This window comes from Leopardus geoffroyi, chromosome B1 (genome assembly GCF_018350155.1).
Source record: "Leopardus geoffroyi isolate Oge1 chromosome B1, O.geoffroyi_Oge1_pat1.0, whole genome shotgun sequence".
Taxonomy (NCBI): domain Eukaryota; kingdom Metazoa; phylum Chordata; class Mammalia; order Carnivora; family Felidae; genus Leopardus; species Leopardus geoffroyi.
This window is the reverse complement of record NC_059327.1, coordinates 202,622,045-202,637,903: the sequence shown is the minus strand read 5'-3', so window position 1 is coordinate 202,637,903 and position 15,859 is coordinate 202,622,045. Positions and strand designations below refer to the sequence as shown.

General features: G+C 58.3%; 1 protein-coding gene across 4 annotated transcripts in view; it reads left to right on the top strand.

Moving 5' to 3' along the window:
- The first annotated feature begins 373 nt into the window (after nucleotides 1-373).
- Nucleotides 374-15,859, top strand: part of ACOX3 (acyl-CoA oxidase 3, pristanoyl) — a 42,313-nt gene continuing 26,827 nt past the window's right edge. Inside the window, exons 1-6 of one of the 4 annotated variants that reach the window (XM_045474690.1) lie at nucleotides 374-571; nucleotides 6,686-6,843; nucleotides 7,141-7,374; nucleotides 8,697-8,771; nucleotides 9,136-9,225; nucleotides 11,709-11,852. In XM_045474690.1, coding sequence (XP_045330646.1) covers nucleotides 6,700-6,843; nucleotides 7,141-7,374; nucleotides 8,697-8,771; nucleotides 9,136-9,225; nucleotides 11,709-11,852 — 687 coding nt within the window. In that variant the 5' untranslated portion in view covers nucleotides 374-571; nucleotides 6,686-6,699. The remainder of the gene's footprint in view (nucleotides 572-6,685; nucleotides 6,844-7,140; nucleotides 7,375-8,696; nucleotides 8,772-9,135; nucleotides 9,226-11,708; nucleotides 11,853-15,859) is intronic. The other 3 variants (XM_045474691.1, XM_045474689.1, XM_045474692.1) reach the window with 3 other exon arrangements.

The window sequence follows — 15,859 nt, the reverse complement described above, 5'->3', positions numbered from 1 at the left end:
TTGGGTGCAGGTGACCCGGCGGCAGGAGAGAGGCCCGGGGCAGCGAGGCGGGGTGGGGGCAGAGCGCGGGGCTGCGGACTAGCGCGCGCGGCCGGGGCGCCGCTGCCGGGGGACGCTCGCGGGGACTGGGCAGCAGGCTGGGTCTGGAGCGGTCTCGGGCACCTGCTCCAGCTGGGTCACCGGAAAAGGCGCAGGCTCCGCCCGGGGGTGTCAGGCCGGCGCTCTGGAGTCGGCCCCGGGCGCCCGCACGTTAGGCAAATACCCCGATGCAGTTAGAGAGCGGCGGGGAGGAGCGCCCGCCCGCGCCCAGAGGCCGCCCCGCCACCCTCCGCCGTGCGCCGCCTTTTCGCTGAGCCGGGAGGGCGTGGGGGCGGCGCGGGGTGATGACGTCAGGGCCGGACGGTGGGCCGGAGGCGGTGCGCGCTTGGGCCAGGCCTTGCAAGCGCTCTGGCCAGCTCGTCCAGGCTCTCGCAACCGCTCGACCGCGGACGTGCGCGCGCTCCAGAGGGCATTTATTGGGCGCCCGCTGTGTGCGCTGGACCAGCTGCCGGGAAGGCGACCGAGATCGAAGGTCGGACTCCGTGGGGCCGCGGGGCGCGCGTGGCAGGGGACGGAGTGCCTGGCCTGAGGGGGGGGTCATCCTTCTCTTCCCACGACCACTCTGCCCATCTTTCAGTTCCCTTTCAGCGGAAACCTTCTGACTTCTTCCTCGTTCTCTATGCGGTGAATTGCCAAATGCACTTGACTCTGATGTGATTTGATGTGATACGGGATCCAGGAATGAAGGGTCAAGAGAGAATTCTTGAGATGTTTGTTATGCATTTAAAAAAAAAAAAAAAAGGAAGGAGGTTTATTAAAGCTTGGGGACAGGGCCCACAAGCAGAAAGGGCTGCTGCCCTGGGATTGTGGGAACAATTGAGTATATACTTTTAAGGCGGGGTGGGGTGGGGGCGGGGGGGGGTACGGGTGTCAGGGATAAAGGGAGTTTCCGAAAAGACCTTCGTGTGTTGAAGGTGACTCACAGATCCTGGAGGCCTGGCAAAGCTAAAGCGGTTTCTCTGCTAACAAAGGCCTTAACTTTGAAACCACGCGAAGTTCCTGGGTGGGGTCGGCAGGTGCAAAGATCCGGGGACACAATCCATCCCCGCGGTGGGTTGCTGGGGACCCGGCCGCTAAGCGTGCGAGACAGTTTGAGGAGTTCGGATGTTGCCCCCCGGAGGTCACCACACAGCTGTCACCTAAAAGGAGGATGATCAGATCAGATCCGCATTTTAGAGTCACCTCTTGTGCCCCCGAGAGGAAAACTGAGCGAAGGCGGCTGTCGTTCTTGTACCGATTCCCTGCCGGGGACTGCTCCAGTGCCCCTGTGAATTGCAGCAGCCTGGATACTAGACAGCAGACTAGCGTTTCCGTGTGGTCACCCTGACACACAGAAAGGTGAGGTGACAGGCTGAGTTCACCCAACTCGGAAGCCAGCGCTGACTTTGGCATCTCACGTCAGGCATTGTGGCTTCGGAATCCTTGGTTGGTAACAGCTGCACAATCTTGTGGTGATGTTGGTGACCACTGGTGGCATGGGGACCTAGGGATCTTACTGGCTGCTTTGGGTCATGGGATTTGAGACCGGGTGCGATACCAGCTGTAGATCTTGGGCGAGTTTACTCTAACAAGCTCCAGTCTGCTCATCTGGAAAATTAAGAGTTGGAAAGTTAAGAGTACTGATAATACGTGGCGTCACCAGCACCGTTGAGATCATGTAACTTCTTTTTTTTTTTTTTTTAATTAACGTTTATTTATTTTTGAGACAGAGAGAGACAGAGCACGAATGGGGAGAGGGTCAGAGAGAGAGGGAGACACAGAATCAGAAACAGGCTCCAGGCTCTGAGCTGTCAGCACAGAGCCCGATGCGGGGCTCGAACTCACGGACCGCGAGATCATGACCTGAGCTGAAGTCGGACACTTAGCCGACCGAGCCCCCCAGGCGCCCCAGAGATCATGTAACTTCTTAACGCCCACCTGCACTCAGTGATTGCTCAATGATTGGACAGTATTGTGATCGATTTAATAGCTGCAGAGGGAAATGATTCCGTAGCCATTATAGAGGTGCAGTGGAGGGCTTGGTAACCAACTAGGTCTGGGGGCAAGCAGAGAAGGGGAGTCCAGCGTGGCACTCAGGTTTGATAGCTCCGGTAACCCGTGGGAACTGGCAGTGTGGACCTGGGTCTGTGGAAGGAAAGGCTGGGTCAGGGAGCCCTGGGTTTGAACATTCAGAGCTTGCGGAACTGTAGAACGTGAGAGGGGAGGGGTGTCCAGGAAACTGCCAAATGAGTGTGGGGGTCTCATTTCAGGTCTGTGAAGCCTCCTCCGTGCATCAGGGACAGTTTCAGCAGGTATTGCAGAGTGAGAGTGTAGCCGAGGCTGGGAGTCTGCAAGGAGCCAGAGGGGAGCAGGAAGGCACAGCGGTGTGGTGTCCTGGACCGCAGGGAGGGAGCACAAGGGAGTCGGGAAAGACCAAGTTCCCCTTGGACTTTATAGCTCGTATTTTTGAGCACTTGGTTTCTGCCAGAGCTGTGCCTTACTTTCTTTTTGTTTTTAAAAATTTTTTTAAACATTCATTTTAGAGAGAGAGAGAGAGAAACGGCATGAGCAGAGCAGGGGTGGAGAGAGAGGGCAACGCAGAATCCGAAGCAGGCTCCAGGCTCTGAGCCGTCAGCACAGACCCCGATGCGGGGCTCAAACTCAGGAAGGGCGAGATCATGACCTGAGCTGACGTCGGACGCTTAACCGACTGAGCCACCCAGGTGCCCTCGGTGCCTTACTTTCAAAACAGTCTTGCTTTGTGGAGATCTAACTCAGCATGCAATCCATCCATCTCAACTGTACAATTCAGTGCTGGATTTGCAGAGTTGTGCAACCATCATTCCTACGTAGGGATGTTGCTTCACTCCAAAAGAAGTTTCTAGGATGTTTCTTCACTCCAAAAGAACCTTGGCCCCGTTAGGAGTCCCTTCCAGGCTCCTGGCAGCTGCTGATCTCCTTTCTGTCTCGACATACGTACCCGTGCTGAACGTGAACAGTTTGCATCGGTGGTCACGGCACGGATGACCTTCTGTGTGTGCCCTCTTTCCCTTAACGTAACGTTGTCCACGTTCATCAGTTCATCGTGTTGTAGCAAAGAGTATTTCATCCTCTGGGAAGAAGACATTGTGTTTATCCATTCATCAGTTGATGGATGTAGGAGTTGTTTCCTCTTTTTGGGGTATTATAAAAATGCTACGAGCGTTCCCGCACACAGATTTGTGCGGATGTTTCTTTTCTCTTGGGCGTATACCTGGGAGCGGAGTTGCCGGGTCACGTGGTGACCGTATATTTAAACTTTTGAAGAAGGTGGATGGGCTCTAATTTCTGCACGTCCTCACCCGTCCTTGTCATTTATCCCGTGGATCGTGGCCATCGTGGTGGCTATGATGTGCTGTCTTACTATGGTTTCAGTTTGCTCTTTCCTGATGGCTCGTGATATTGAGCGTCTTTCCATGTGCTCGTCGGCCATTGTGGTGTCTTTGGAGAAACTCTATTTGAGGCCTTTAAATTGGGTTATTTGCCTTCATTACTAAGAGTCTTCGTACAGTCTGGGTACAAGTCCCTCATCAATACGTGATTTGCAAATAACTTCCATTCTCTGGTTTGTCTTTTCACTCACTCGTTGGCATCCTTTGCAGCAGAAGATTTTATTTTTGTTTTTGGATGCAGTTTAAGTTAGCTAATTTTATAGCTTGTGCAAGAAGGCTTTGGCTCCCCTCAGATTGTAAAGATTGACTCCTACATTTTCTTCTTAGAGGTTTTCGTGTTAACTTGTACATCTAAGTCTGTGTCCCTTCTGAGTTCAGTGGGGTGTGTGTGTGTGTGTGTGTGTGTGTGTGTAAGAGTTGGCCCTCATTCCTTTGCACGTGGACATTGGGGTGCTGGCACCGTTTGAGAAAAGACTGTTCCTTCCCCGTGACGTTGTCTTGGCGTCCTTGTCCCAAAGCAGTTGACCCTACATTTCAGGGTTTACTTCCAGACTCTCAGTTCTGTTCTGTCCGTCTACACACGTGACTTTCTACCGACGCCATGATGTTTTCGTCACTGTCACTTCTCAGCAAATCTTGGAATCCGGCAGAATGGATTCTCCAGCTTTGCTCTTTTTCCAGACGTTTTTGTCTATTCCGGGTTCCTTAAATTTCCACATGGATCTTAGGATCGGCTTTTCAATTCCCGCAGAACAAAGCCAGTTGGGGATTTTGACTGGGGCCACAGGGGCTCTGCAGATCACTTAGGGAGTGTCGGCTTTGCGACGACATCAAGCCCTCTGATTCGTGAACGAGGGGGGTGCCTTTCCGTTTATTCAGGTCTCAGGTTTCTTTCAAAAATGCTTTACACTATTTTTTTTTATTGAATTTATTGTTTTCGATGCTGTTGTAAGTTGAATTTTTTCTTAATTTCATTTTGGAGTTATCGCTGGTATATAGAAATACAGTTGATTTTGTAGCCTGTAAACTGAGCGAACTAATTTGTTCTAACGGTTTTTTAGTGGGCTCCTTAGGATTTTCTATATACAAAATCATGTCACCTGCAGATAAGAGAGAGGTTTCTGATTAGGAGGCTTTTGATTTCATTTTCTTGCGTAACTGCGGTGGCTAGAATGCCCAGCACTGTGTTGGTTAGGAGGGCCGAGCGGACATCTTCGTCTTGGTCCCGATGTTCAGAGAAAGGCGACGAATCCTTACTGAAGTGTGAGGGTAGGCTGTGGGTATTTGTAGACACCCTTTACCAGGTGGGGGGAGTTTCCTCCTGTTTCCACTTTGTTGAGAATTTCTCACGAAAGGGTGCGGGATTTTGTCAGATGCTTTTCCTGCACACATTGGCACAATCGTGAATGTCTGTCCTTTATTCTGCTGGCGTGGTGTCTTACCCTGATTGACTTTCAGATGTTGACCTGGCCTTAATTTCCTGGGGCACGACTCCCTTGTCTCCTGCTGGCTTCATGGGATACCCTGTTCCTGTCTTTTGGAAAACACTGTGGACATGGTATTTTTCTTTAAATGTTTGCTACAATTCACAACTGAAGCCCTGTGGCTTTTCTTTGTGGGCAGTTTATTGATTTTTTTTTTCACATTTATTTATTTTTGAGAGACAGAGCACAAGTGGGGGAGGGGCAGAGAGAGAGGGAGACACAGAAGCTGAAGCAGGCTCCAGGCTCTGAGCCATCAGCACAGAGCCCGACGCGGGGCTTGAACTTACGAGCCACGAGATCATGACCCGAACTGAAGTCGAACACTCAACCAACTGAGCCACCCAGGCACCCCTCCCTTTTGAGTTTTTTTTTTTTTAATGTTTATTTATTTTTGACAGCACGAGCTGGGGAAGGGCAGAGAGAGAGAGGGAGAGAGGGAGAGAGGGAGACACGGAACCTGAAGCGGGCTCCAGGTTCTGAGCTGTCAGCACAGAGCCCGATGCGGAGCTCGAACCCACGAACTGGGAGATCATGACCTGAGCCCAAGTCGGACGCTCAACCGACTGAGCCACCGGGTGCCCCAGAATCATTGTTGTTTCCTGAGGCTCGGTAGTAATGTCCCCTTTTGGATTGGCTCAACCTAGCTAAAAGTTTGTCAATTCTGTCAGTCTTTCCGGAGAACCAGCCTTTTGTTGGTTTTCTCTGTTGCTCTCCTCTTTTCTGTTCTGGTGATTTTTGCTCCCGTCTTCACCGTCTAACATCTGCTTGCGTTTGGTTTAGTTTGTGCTGATGCTTCTCCATCACAAGGTGGCGCCTGTGGAGGGGGACTCGGGCTTGGGAGCTGCCCTTCTGCAGCCCCGGGAGCCCCAGAAAGTGCCGGCTGAGCTTCAGATTCTCCATCCCTCAGCAGGGACGTGAGCGTGGGCTTGCGCTTTGGGGGAGGGTTCCAGAAGAGACAGTCCACAGGGCATGGTCCAAGAGGGCGCGGTCCCCAACAGCCACTCGGGTGCTCAGAAGGCCCTGTTGCCCCTCTCACGCGGAAACAAACACATAAGGTTGTTTCATCAAGAGATTTGTTTCATCAAGTTCCCATTTGCTTCTGGGTAAAATTGAGTAACTCAGAACCCAGCATCCTAGATGGCGTCCACCGGGGCGGGGGTGTCCACGCCCCGGACTCCGCTCTCCCGCCGCTCCTCGAATCCAGTGGGAATCCACGGCGGGAAAGGAGCAGTCCTCTGAGAAGACCCGGGAGGATTGTTTGGTCAGGAGGGCTGGGCTGCAAGGTGCCCGCTTCGTGGGTGGGAAGCCAGACGTGTGTCCGTCGGGAGAGTTCGGGACAAAAGGCTGTGTTCAAAGGCTCTCTGGCAGGTGTCCTGTGCCCTGGCGGGCCGTCCTGTGCGGCCAGAGTGGACTGGCCGGTGTTGGCCGGACTCCAGAGGGAGGCTTCCCGGACCGCGGGGTCGATGGCCTTCGGGGGTGCGTCCGGTGGCCCCGAGAGGGCGAGGCGTCCTCTGGCTTCAGCTGCCCGGGGCTGCCTCCTGACCTTCTCTCTGGGGAAGGGGGGCACGAGGTCTCAGGCGGTGACCGACCCTTGCCGGCCCTTCCAAGTCCATCTGTGTTAGTCCCGCTTGTCGCGCGGCTGCGGGCGGCCGAGTGGGCACGGCGGCCGACTCCGGTGTCCGCGTCCCGCAGGCTGACACGGTGCGATGGCGGCCCCGTCTGAAGGCGACGCTGCCTCCCTGCTGCCGGACCTGCCCGGGGGACCCCTGCAGGCCTACCGCACCCGCGCCTCCTTCTGCTGGAAGGAGCTGGCGCTGTTCCTGGAAGGCGAGGACATGCTGCGCCTGAAGGTGAGGCTCCAGGCGGCGCGCCGGGCGTCTGGCTCGCGGGCACAGGGGGCCGTGCGGCCCCTAAGGACCCTAAACACCCTAGCTGGCCCCCGGCCTGGCCCGTGTCCTCGGAGGCCCCCCCCGCCCCGGGCGAACACAGGTTGGTTAAGCTTCTGAGGCCTCACGTCCCCGTGCCCGCGGCCGGAGGGGCCTTCATCCGCCCTGGGGTTGCAGGGGTCGCCCGTGTCCCGCGGCACCAGCGGCCTCGGGAAGAGCCTTCGCCTTCGAGCCGGCCGTTCCCGTCTCCCGCATTTCCAGAAGAGCATCTTCTCGGCCCTGGAGGACGACCCCCTGTTCGCCCGCTCCCGCGGCCACGAGCTCTCCCTGGAGAAGCACCGAGAGCTGACCTTCCTCCGCTGCAAGCGGGTCTTGGAGCGCGCCCTCCTCCGCGTGGAGGACATGGTGCGGAACCCGCTGTCCGTGCTGACGCTGATCGCCTGCCTGGGCACGTACGACTGGTCCCTGGCTCAGAAGTTCCTGCTGCACCTGCTGGTGAGTGGGCGGCGAGGAGGCCGAGGGGATCGAGCCCTGCACGCCCCACGCGGGGCGGGGGAGGGCGCCGTCCGGGGCCGGGCGGGAGGAGGAGGTGCGAGGGAGGGTCCTCAGCGCACGAGAGGCAGGCGCTGCCCGCGGGGTGTGGCAGCGGCTGCTGTTTGCTCGCTCGTAGGGTTTCGTGGGGGGTGTGTGTCTGGGGGAGGTTTCTTTTTAAAAATTTTTTTTTTTTTCAACGTTTATTTATTTTTGGGACAGAGAGAGACAGAGCATGAACGGGGGAGGGGCAGAGAGAGAGGGAGACACAGAATCGGAAACAGGCTCCAGGCTCTGAGCCATCAGCCCAGAGCCCGACGCGGGGCTCGAACTCACGGACCGCGAGATCGTGACCTGGCTGAAGTCAGACGCTCAACCGACTGCGCCACCCAGGCGCCCCTGGGGGAGGTTTCTTTAAGAGATTACTTTCTTGGGGCTTGAACTCTCGACGCTGAGACCAAGAGTCACGTGCTGTTTGTACCCACGGAGCCAGCCAGCCGTTGCTCTCTTAAGAGATTTCTAGAAAATAATATAGGAGGGGCGCCCGGGGGGCTCAGTCCGTTGAGTGTCCGACTTCGGCTCAGGTCATGATCTCACAGTCTGTGAGTTCGAGCCCCGCGTCGGGCTCTGTGAGGACAGCTCGGAGCCTGGAGCCTGCTTCGGATTCTGTGTCTCCCTCTCTCTCTGCCCCTCCCCTTGCTGATACTGTCTCTCTCTCTCTCAAAAATAAACATTTAAAAAAAATAAAAAAATAATATTAGGAAACAAAACCAGAGATTAGAATGTGTGGGCAGATCTTGTGATGTTTGAAGGGTAAGTCCAGCTTCTTCCGGCTGTGTGTGCAAATTTGCATACGTGAGTCCTCGACGGGAGTGCCATGCAGTGAAAACCCCAGAAGAGAAGGAGCTTTGGGGGACTCTTTTGCTTTTATGCCAAAAAAACTTAAAAGAACCCCCCCCCAAAAGCCAAAAACAAGAAGGGAAGGGAGAGCAGGTCTGGGGAGACGCCAGTGCCCCCCGCTGGCACACGGGCGGAAGTGGGGAGGTGTGTGTGGCTGGGTGGGACATGTGGCCCGTGTGCACCCTTTTCCCTCCTCTCCCCGTGTCCGCGGCCCCTGGGGGCCTCCCGAAGGCATCTGAAGTGTGAAGTACCAGACGCGGATTCCATCCCCCCCCCCCCGCCCCGATTCCCTGCCACGGGTGTCAAAGCGCGTGTGGCTCCTGAGGCCCCGGGACCTCAGGACTCCTTGACTGCCACCGGTTTCTCTGATGATTCTATGTTTTCAGGTTTTTGGATTCGCGATTTACAAGTCTGGCTCCGAAAGACATTTAGAATACCTTCCCAAGATCCTCAACATGGAGGTGAGCTCAGAGTCCCGGCGGACCGTGAGCCCGTGGTCCCCAGATGTCTCTGCAAAGGGCCGCGTGCCAGAGGAGGCTCCGGGGGGCCGTGTGCGCCGAAACCCCAGCACCCGGTGCATTTCGCTTGTTGCCGTCGAAGCGAGGCCTTCCCTTTCTTTCCACGGCCCTGGCAAGGCGGCTGTCACCTCACCTAACCCGCCGTCCTCACAGGCTGGGGGACGAGGTGTCCCTAACACCCTGGTGGGTTGGGCGGGGGAGTGGGGATTTAGTGCTTTGACCTGGGGTTTTGTCCTTCGAGGAAGGACAGCAGCGGGTCCCTCCTGGAACCTTTCTTGCCTTACGTTGTTTTGTGCTCCCGCGTTAGATTTTTGGATGTTTTGCTGTGACTGAAGTAAGTCACGGGAGTAACGCCAAGGCCATCAGAACGACCGCTCACTACGACCCCGCCACGGAGGTAGGTGTTACGTGCGCGTCGCGTGTGATGCGGTGTCCTTACGCCCAGAAACGCGTCTTTAGACACGCGTGCTTCTACCGTGCACACGGAGACTCCTCACCCGGGAGGGTGGCGGCTCCTGGGGGGAGAGGTTCCTTTCTTCGTTCACCTGCCTGCTGGGGTTTGGACGCGGCCCGGTTCGTTTACAAAACCAACAGCGTGAAGAAGACTCTCCCCGGCGCCGGTCTTTGCTGGCTGCCCCTGCCCCCTGTGTGCGCCGGGCTCCGCCGGCCGGGGCCTGCCTCGTCCACTCCTGCCCCCGTGTCTGGCCCCTCCGGCCCCACCGCCCTCCTGCAGCCCGTGGCCCGCGTGCAGACGTGCGTGGCGTTTGTGCCGTTGGCCGCTGCCTCCCGTGTCCGCGTCTCCGTCTAGCACGTCCCTGTGCAGGTGTCGGTCGCACCACGGTGCACTCGCGGCTTTGTCCTCGCTCTCGGGGAGACACGTGTCCGCAAATGGGATCGTGGTTTATCGGGTGGTTGGTGGCGCGGAGGGAAGGGAGGGCAGGGAGAGGATGGGGCGCACGGGTCGGGAAGCTTCCGCCCGTGGCCTCTGTGCTGTGCCGCTCCCACCCCCTGGCCCCTCTCCCACCGCCGGGTCAGTCTCGTCCGCTCCTCCGAGGACTGCGGTCCCCGCTGCTTGTTCTGCACCTGCCCTAGTGTTCCAGGAGCCCTTCGCCTGCCCCTTGTCGGTAGTGTGGTTTGCAAGAGTCCGTGTAACGGAAACTAAAGCCCTGTGCTTGTGTATTTGCTTCTCATTCCTTCCTTCGTGCGTTCAGTGATGTGGGCTCCATGCACACTGTGTGCTGAGGGGCTGTGTGCCAACAGAGCAGAGGCATGAAGCCGAGGGGGGCTGAGGCGGGGCAGGGCAGGGCCAAGGGGAAGGTGGTCGTGGTGCAGTGCAGCGATGGCCTTGGCGTTACTCCCGTGACTTACTTCAGTCACAGCAAAACATCCAAAAATCTAACGCGGGAGCACAAAACAACGTAAGGCAAGAAAGGTTCCAGGAGGGACCCGCTGCTGTCCTTCCTCGAAGGACAAACCCCCCAGTGGCCCGTGGTCCCGTGCACCAGAGAATGGCGGGCAGAGAGCCATCAGCGACAGCCCTCTTGGGTTTTTTATTGGCCTTTCAGCCCCCAGGTACCTTTATCCGAACCCAGGTTTTGCTGGCCCGGCCCCGTCTCTTTTCTCTGCCCTCTGGTGCCGAGGGCTCTCGGTGCTAAGTGGGGAGGCGGAGAGGGCAGAGCCCACGTGGCCTCGGGGCCTGGGCGAAGCCTGGCCGTCCATGGGGCAGCCTGCTTCTGACCTGCTTCCTCTTGGCACCTGTACTTAAGTGAGCATGACGTCGGAGCGGGGGAGATCGGGAGCCCGAAGTCCTCTGTGGGCCGCTGGTTGGGCACCTGCTACGTGCCGGGCACTGCTTTCAGGGACCGGGCAGCTAGCGGTGAACGTGACACGTGAATCTTTGCTCTGGGGGATCCCTCGTGCCAGAGCGGAGACACGGACGGACAGCCGCAAGAAGTTAGGTGTGCCAGGGGGCCATCGAGACCTGGAGGGGATGGTGGCGGTATGCCACGTGCAGGGAGGACGCCCGCAGAGGGGGGAGCAGAGGGGGGACTCCAGTCCCCCATCCCCCTGCTTTTCTTCAGTGGGGCGTCACACGGTGCGCTTGGAGGCCATGACCCCGTGCACACCGCTGGGCGGCACGAGGGGGCTCCCCGTGTGCCCTTCACAGCTTCCCACCTGCGGGGAGGACACCCGCCAGGGTCTGCCCGCAGTGGCCTGCAGGTTACACGGGAGGCAGCTCGCCGTCAGACTCTGGCTTTGTCCAGCTGTCAAGCCCCCCGCCCAACCCTGGAATTGCTCACAGGCTCCCCTACCCCACCCGACTCATGGACCCTCCCGGCCCCCAGCCAGGGCCCCCGCCCCGTGTCTCCCTTGCTCGTCTCCTGCCTTGCTGAATACCCGGCGAGCCTCCCGGCCCCTCCCGTGACCCCCGGGTTCACTCACCCTGATGTCTTGAGGTGCCTTGTGCTCCTGGGCACGTGGCCCTCATGGAGCTCGTAGGCGGGGCGGGGCGGGGGGGACCGTGGGAAAAGAAGGTCTGTCGCTGGTCAGAGCCCAGGGAGGGGTCAGGGAGGAGCTCACAGAGGAGGGGCCGTGGAAGACGAGCGTCACGGTGACCGCTCCCTGGGCACCGGCCGGCTTCCGGAGAAGTTGGCGTGTATTTCATCGTCTGACCCCGGAGTGGTTTTCCGTACCAGTGTCTTCGTTACGTCACAACACCCAGGGATACGCTCCGTGTACGGGGCCCCCCCTCGTGCCACACGGGAGCTAAAGCGTGCGCTCGGTTCGGGGACTTTGAGCAGAGAACGGGGGATTCTGCACGTGTTTGACTTTTCATTGCAACTTGGACTACGGCTCTAACCTTCCTTTTCCCCTTGGCAGGAGTTCATCCTACATTCCCCGGACTTCGAGGCCGCCAAATTCTGGGTCGGCAACATGGGCAAGACGGCCACCCACGCCGTGGTGTTTGCCCAGCTGTACACGCCCGGGGGCCGCTGCCACGGCCTGCACGCCTTCTTGGTGCAGGTGAGGGGGCTCTCGGCGGGGTGGTCTCACCCACGGGCGCTCGGCTTCACCGGCAGGCGCCTTCATCGCGGCTGGGGCGGGGGCGCCCCTGGCTTCCAGTGAGCATGCGGCAAGGACGCGACGGACGCCCTGTAACGCACAGGACGGCCCGCCCACCCCCAAGAGGCAATTATCCAGCCCCCGATGGCGGTGGCCCGGGCTTGGTCAACCCTGGTCTAGACCTGAGGTCATTTGAGGCAGAGTCGTGCTGTTCCTCCGGCGGCCACGTCGCCATCTTTCCAGACACTCTTCGCAGACCTGGGCTTCCCGGCCCCGCCTTCCTGCGGTTCTGACCCAGCACGTCCGACGTGGGCTCCCGTGCCGACCTAAAGTCTGACTCCAGGGCCTTGACGTCTCCTGTTCCCGGGCCACACGCAGCAGCTACTGCCACGGGGGAGCCTGGGACCGATGGCCAGGCCTGGGCTTCCTGCCTCCCTGGTGGGGCCTGTCTCCTGACCGCCCGGGGCTGCTGCGGTGTCCCTGAACCCGGAGCTTCCAGAAGCTTGTCCGGACTTTCCTGTCCTGGCCACCTGGATCCTGACCGAAGCCCCGCTGCCCTGCACCCCAACCGCACTCTGGCATTCTTGTTAAGACCTTCCGGGTGAGGGGCCTCTCGGAAGAGAAGAAAGTAAGCCATGTCCCTTTGTCCTCATTGAGGTGAAATTCAAGTAATACGAAGTGAACTGAAATTCAGGGGCCTTTGGTGCCTTCCCAGTGTCGGGCATCCGCACCCGCGTCTAGTCCTAAAGCGTTTCCGTCTCTGGGAGGGCGCCCCGCACCCTTCCTCGCCATCCCCCCCCCCCCCGCCCCGGCAACCGCTCACCTGCTTTCTGCCTCCACGGATTCGCCTGCACTGGACGTTCCACACGCAAGGAACCCTCCAACGTGAACCTCTGTGCCTCAGCCTGTTTTCTGAAGGCCATCCACGTTGTCAGAACGTGCTCAGTATGTGTTAGAATTTCCGTGCTTTGTAAGGGGGGGGGGGGATAAGCCTTCGTGTGCATGGACCGCAGTTCGTGCACCTGGTTGCTGATGGGCATTCTGGCTGTTTCCACCTTGTTTCTGTCGTGAATAACGCTGCCGTGAACGTTCATGAGCACCTGTCCGTCTGACCACGTGTTCTCCATTCTCGGGGGTCCGCACCCAGGAGTGCAAGTGCCGGGTCCTGGGTTGGTTCCATGTTTAACTGTTGGAGGAACTGCTGTCCTGCTTTCCACGGTTCTGCCAATTTATACTCCCGTCGGTAGCGCGTGAGGGTTCGGATTTTCTCATATCCTCGCCAACACGTATCTTCCTCTTTTTCTTAAATATGCACACGAGTGGGCATGGTAGTATTTGTTTTTGTTTTTGTTTTTTAACATTTATTTATTTTTGAGAGAGACAGAGACAGGATGCAAGTGGGTTAGGGGCAGAGAGAGAGGGAGACACAGAATCCGAAGCAGGCTCCAGGCTCCGAGCTGTCGGCACAGAGCCCGACGCGGGGCTCGAACCCACGAACCGTGAGATCATGACCTTGAGCCAAAGTCGGATGTTTAACCGGCTGAGCCACCAGGCGCCCCTGTTGTGCTTTTGATGTGCATTTCCTTTTCCTTTTTTTCTTTTTGGAGAGTGCGCACAGGGGAGAGGGGCAGAGGGAGAGAGAGAATCCCAAGCGGGCTCCACACTCAGCACGGAGCCCGACGGGGGCGGGGGAGGGGGGGAGGCTCGATCCCACGACCCTGGGGTCACGACCTGAGCTGCAGTCAGGAGTCCGACATTCCACCGACTGAGCCACCCAGGTGCCTCTTGATTCGCCTTTTCTTCGTGACCAGCAATGCTGAACATCTTTTCGTGTGCCAGTTGGCCACGTGTGTATTTTCTTTGCGGAAATGTCTGTTCAAGTCCCTTGGCCTGTGGAAATAAGCCAAGACCTCCCTTATGGGAAAGGCAGAGGTTGTGTGCTCGGAGCTGCCTGGAGGGGGAGGTTTGGCCACTGTCCCTTGGGAGGTTGGGGCAGTGACTGAGTCTGGCCAGGGCAGTGGGCTTGGTTTTCTCAGGCTGGTCCTGGGTTGGCAGCAGGACAAGAGGAGAAGCTGTTAGCTCCCCGCCGAGCTAAGTGACCCCATCTCTGAGCGACCGTCACAGGCGTCTTGCTCGGCCGCCTGCACTGTTTGCTGCGGGTCGTGGGTCAGAGCTCCAGTGTCACCGGTCGGGAGGCCGTCCATCGGTGCCATACGTTCCGTCTCTTTCAGTCTCGTTTCTTTTCTTTCTTTGAGTTTGTTTATTTCGAGAGAGAGAGGGAGAATGCGAGTGCGTGCAAGCAGGAGAGGAGCGGAGAGAGAGGATCCCAGGCAGGCTCTGCACCGTCAGCCCCGAGCCCGGGGATCGTGACCTGAGCCGAAATCGGGGGTCGGATGCTCCACTGACTGAGCCCCCCAGGTGCCCTCGGTCCATTTCTGAAGTGGGCGGTTTGTCTCTGTTGTTGGGGTTTGAGAGCTCTCCGCACGTCCCGGAGGCCGACCCCTTATCCGGTAGGTGGTTGTCTCCCATTCCGCAGGTCGTCTTCCCATGTTCTTGTTCGTGTCCTTGGAGGCGCAAAGGGTTTTAATTCCAGCCCCTTTTTCCCTTGTTGGCTCGTGTCCTTATTTTCCAATTCACATCGGAGCCACTGCAGACCACGTTCGCCTCAGGCCGCCCCTGCTGTTTCTGGGTGTGTGCGTGTGTACCCGACGTGAACTTCTAGGGGGAAACTGGCTAGCTTTCGGCCCTGTTCAGTCTTTCTGTGCCGTGGTCGAGAGCGCCGTGGTGTTTTAGACTCTTTACGCACCGCGCTCTAGGGACTCAGCAGGACTGTGTCGTGCCTCCATCCAGGGGAGCATTTCCGAGGCCGAGTGTGCGTCAGGCCGGGGCTCGCGGGGGGCGGGGCGGGGTGGGGGGGCGCTTCCCTGTCCCCGTGGAGGGAGAGAGCTTGAAAGGAGTGATCACAAGACTCTTCTAGGGTTGCGACGCACCTCACAGGTCGCGGCCGATACGGCGCGATTTGTCGCAGGTTGGTTCTATACCAGGCGGGGAGCCTTCGCAGACTGTGGCAATGTGACGCGGAAATCCACGCGATCAGGTTTATTTGAGGAGTTTGACATTAACGCGTTCTGCCGGGGACTCAAGTCCGCCTCCTTTCCTTCACTGGGAGGTCAGTGCGGTATTTGTGGCCACTGCGCCATCGTAGATTTCCCCGTGAACCGGAACCCACCCTGGCGGTATTCTTGTGTGCGATGACCCGGAACTTTCTTTCCAGCGATTTTTCTATTTTAAAATGTTATGAAAAGGTAGGGCCTGAACTGTCACTGGGTCTTACCGAAGAGTCGGAAGGGGGAAGAGTGTTTGCGTTGGGGGTTCAGCCTTTGTTGTCCCCAAAATACCGTTATCGTGATGATCAGTGTAGGCAGAAGAGTGTTCCTCTAAAATAAAAGTTCCCAATAGTGCAGACTCAGTATTCCAGCTCCCAGACGCTGTTGACCTTCGGGCTGGGTGATCCTCTTGTGGTGGGGCCGACCCGTGCGCTGGATGCCTGGGGCGCCCTCTGGGAGGGACAGCCAGCCGGCCTCAGGCGCCCTCGTCCCCGGCGGTCGGGGGGAGGGTGCCGGCTCCCAGCGGGTGCGGAATCGCCCCCGTGAAGGTGTTCGGGGGGGACGCTCCGTGTCCCTGCACGGAGCTCGCCCAGTGAGGACTGTCGGCTCGCCGCGCCTGGACTTAGGGAAGCGTGTTTACCGGTCGCCCAAAGCCAATCTGAGGATGGTTCTCCCCCCGCACCCGGCCATCTTGTCATTCGCTACAGCCCGGCGCCAGCCCTGTGGCCGACTTGAACGTGACATGGATGTTCCGGACGGCCTCCAGGCTGCGGGGACTCCTCAGCTGCTGGCCCGGCACCGTGGTAGCCAAACGGCACGAACCGACGCCTTAAAACAACAGGCGGTGACGGTCCTGGAGGC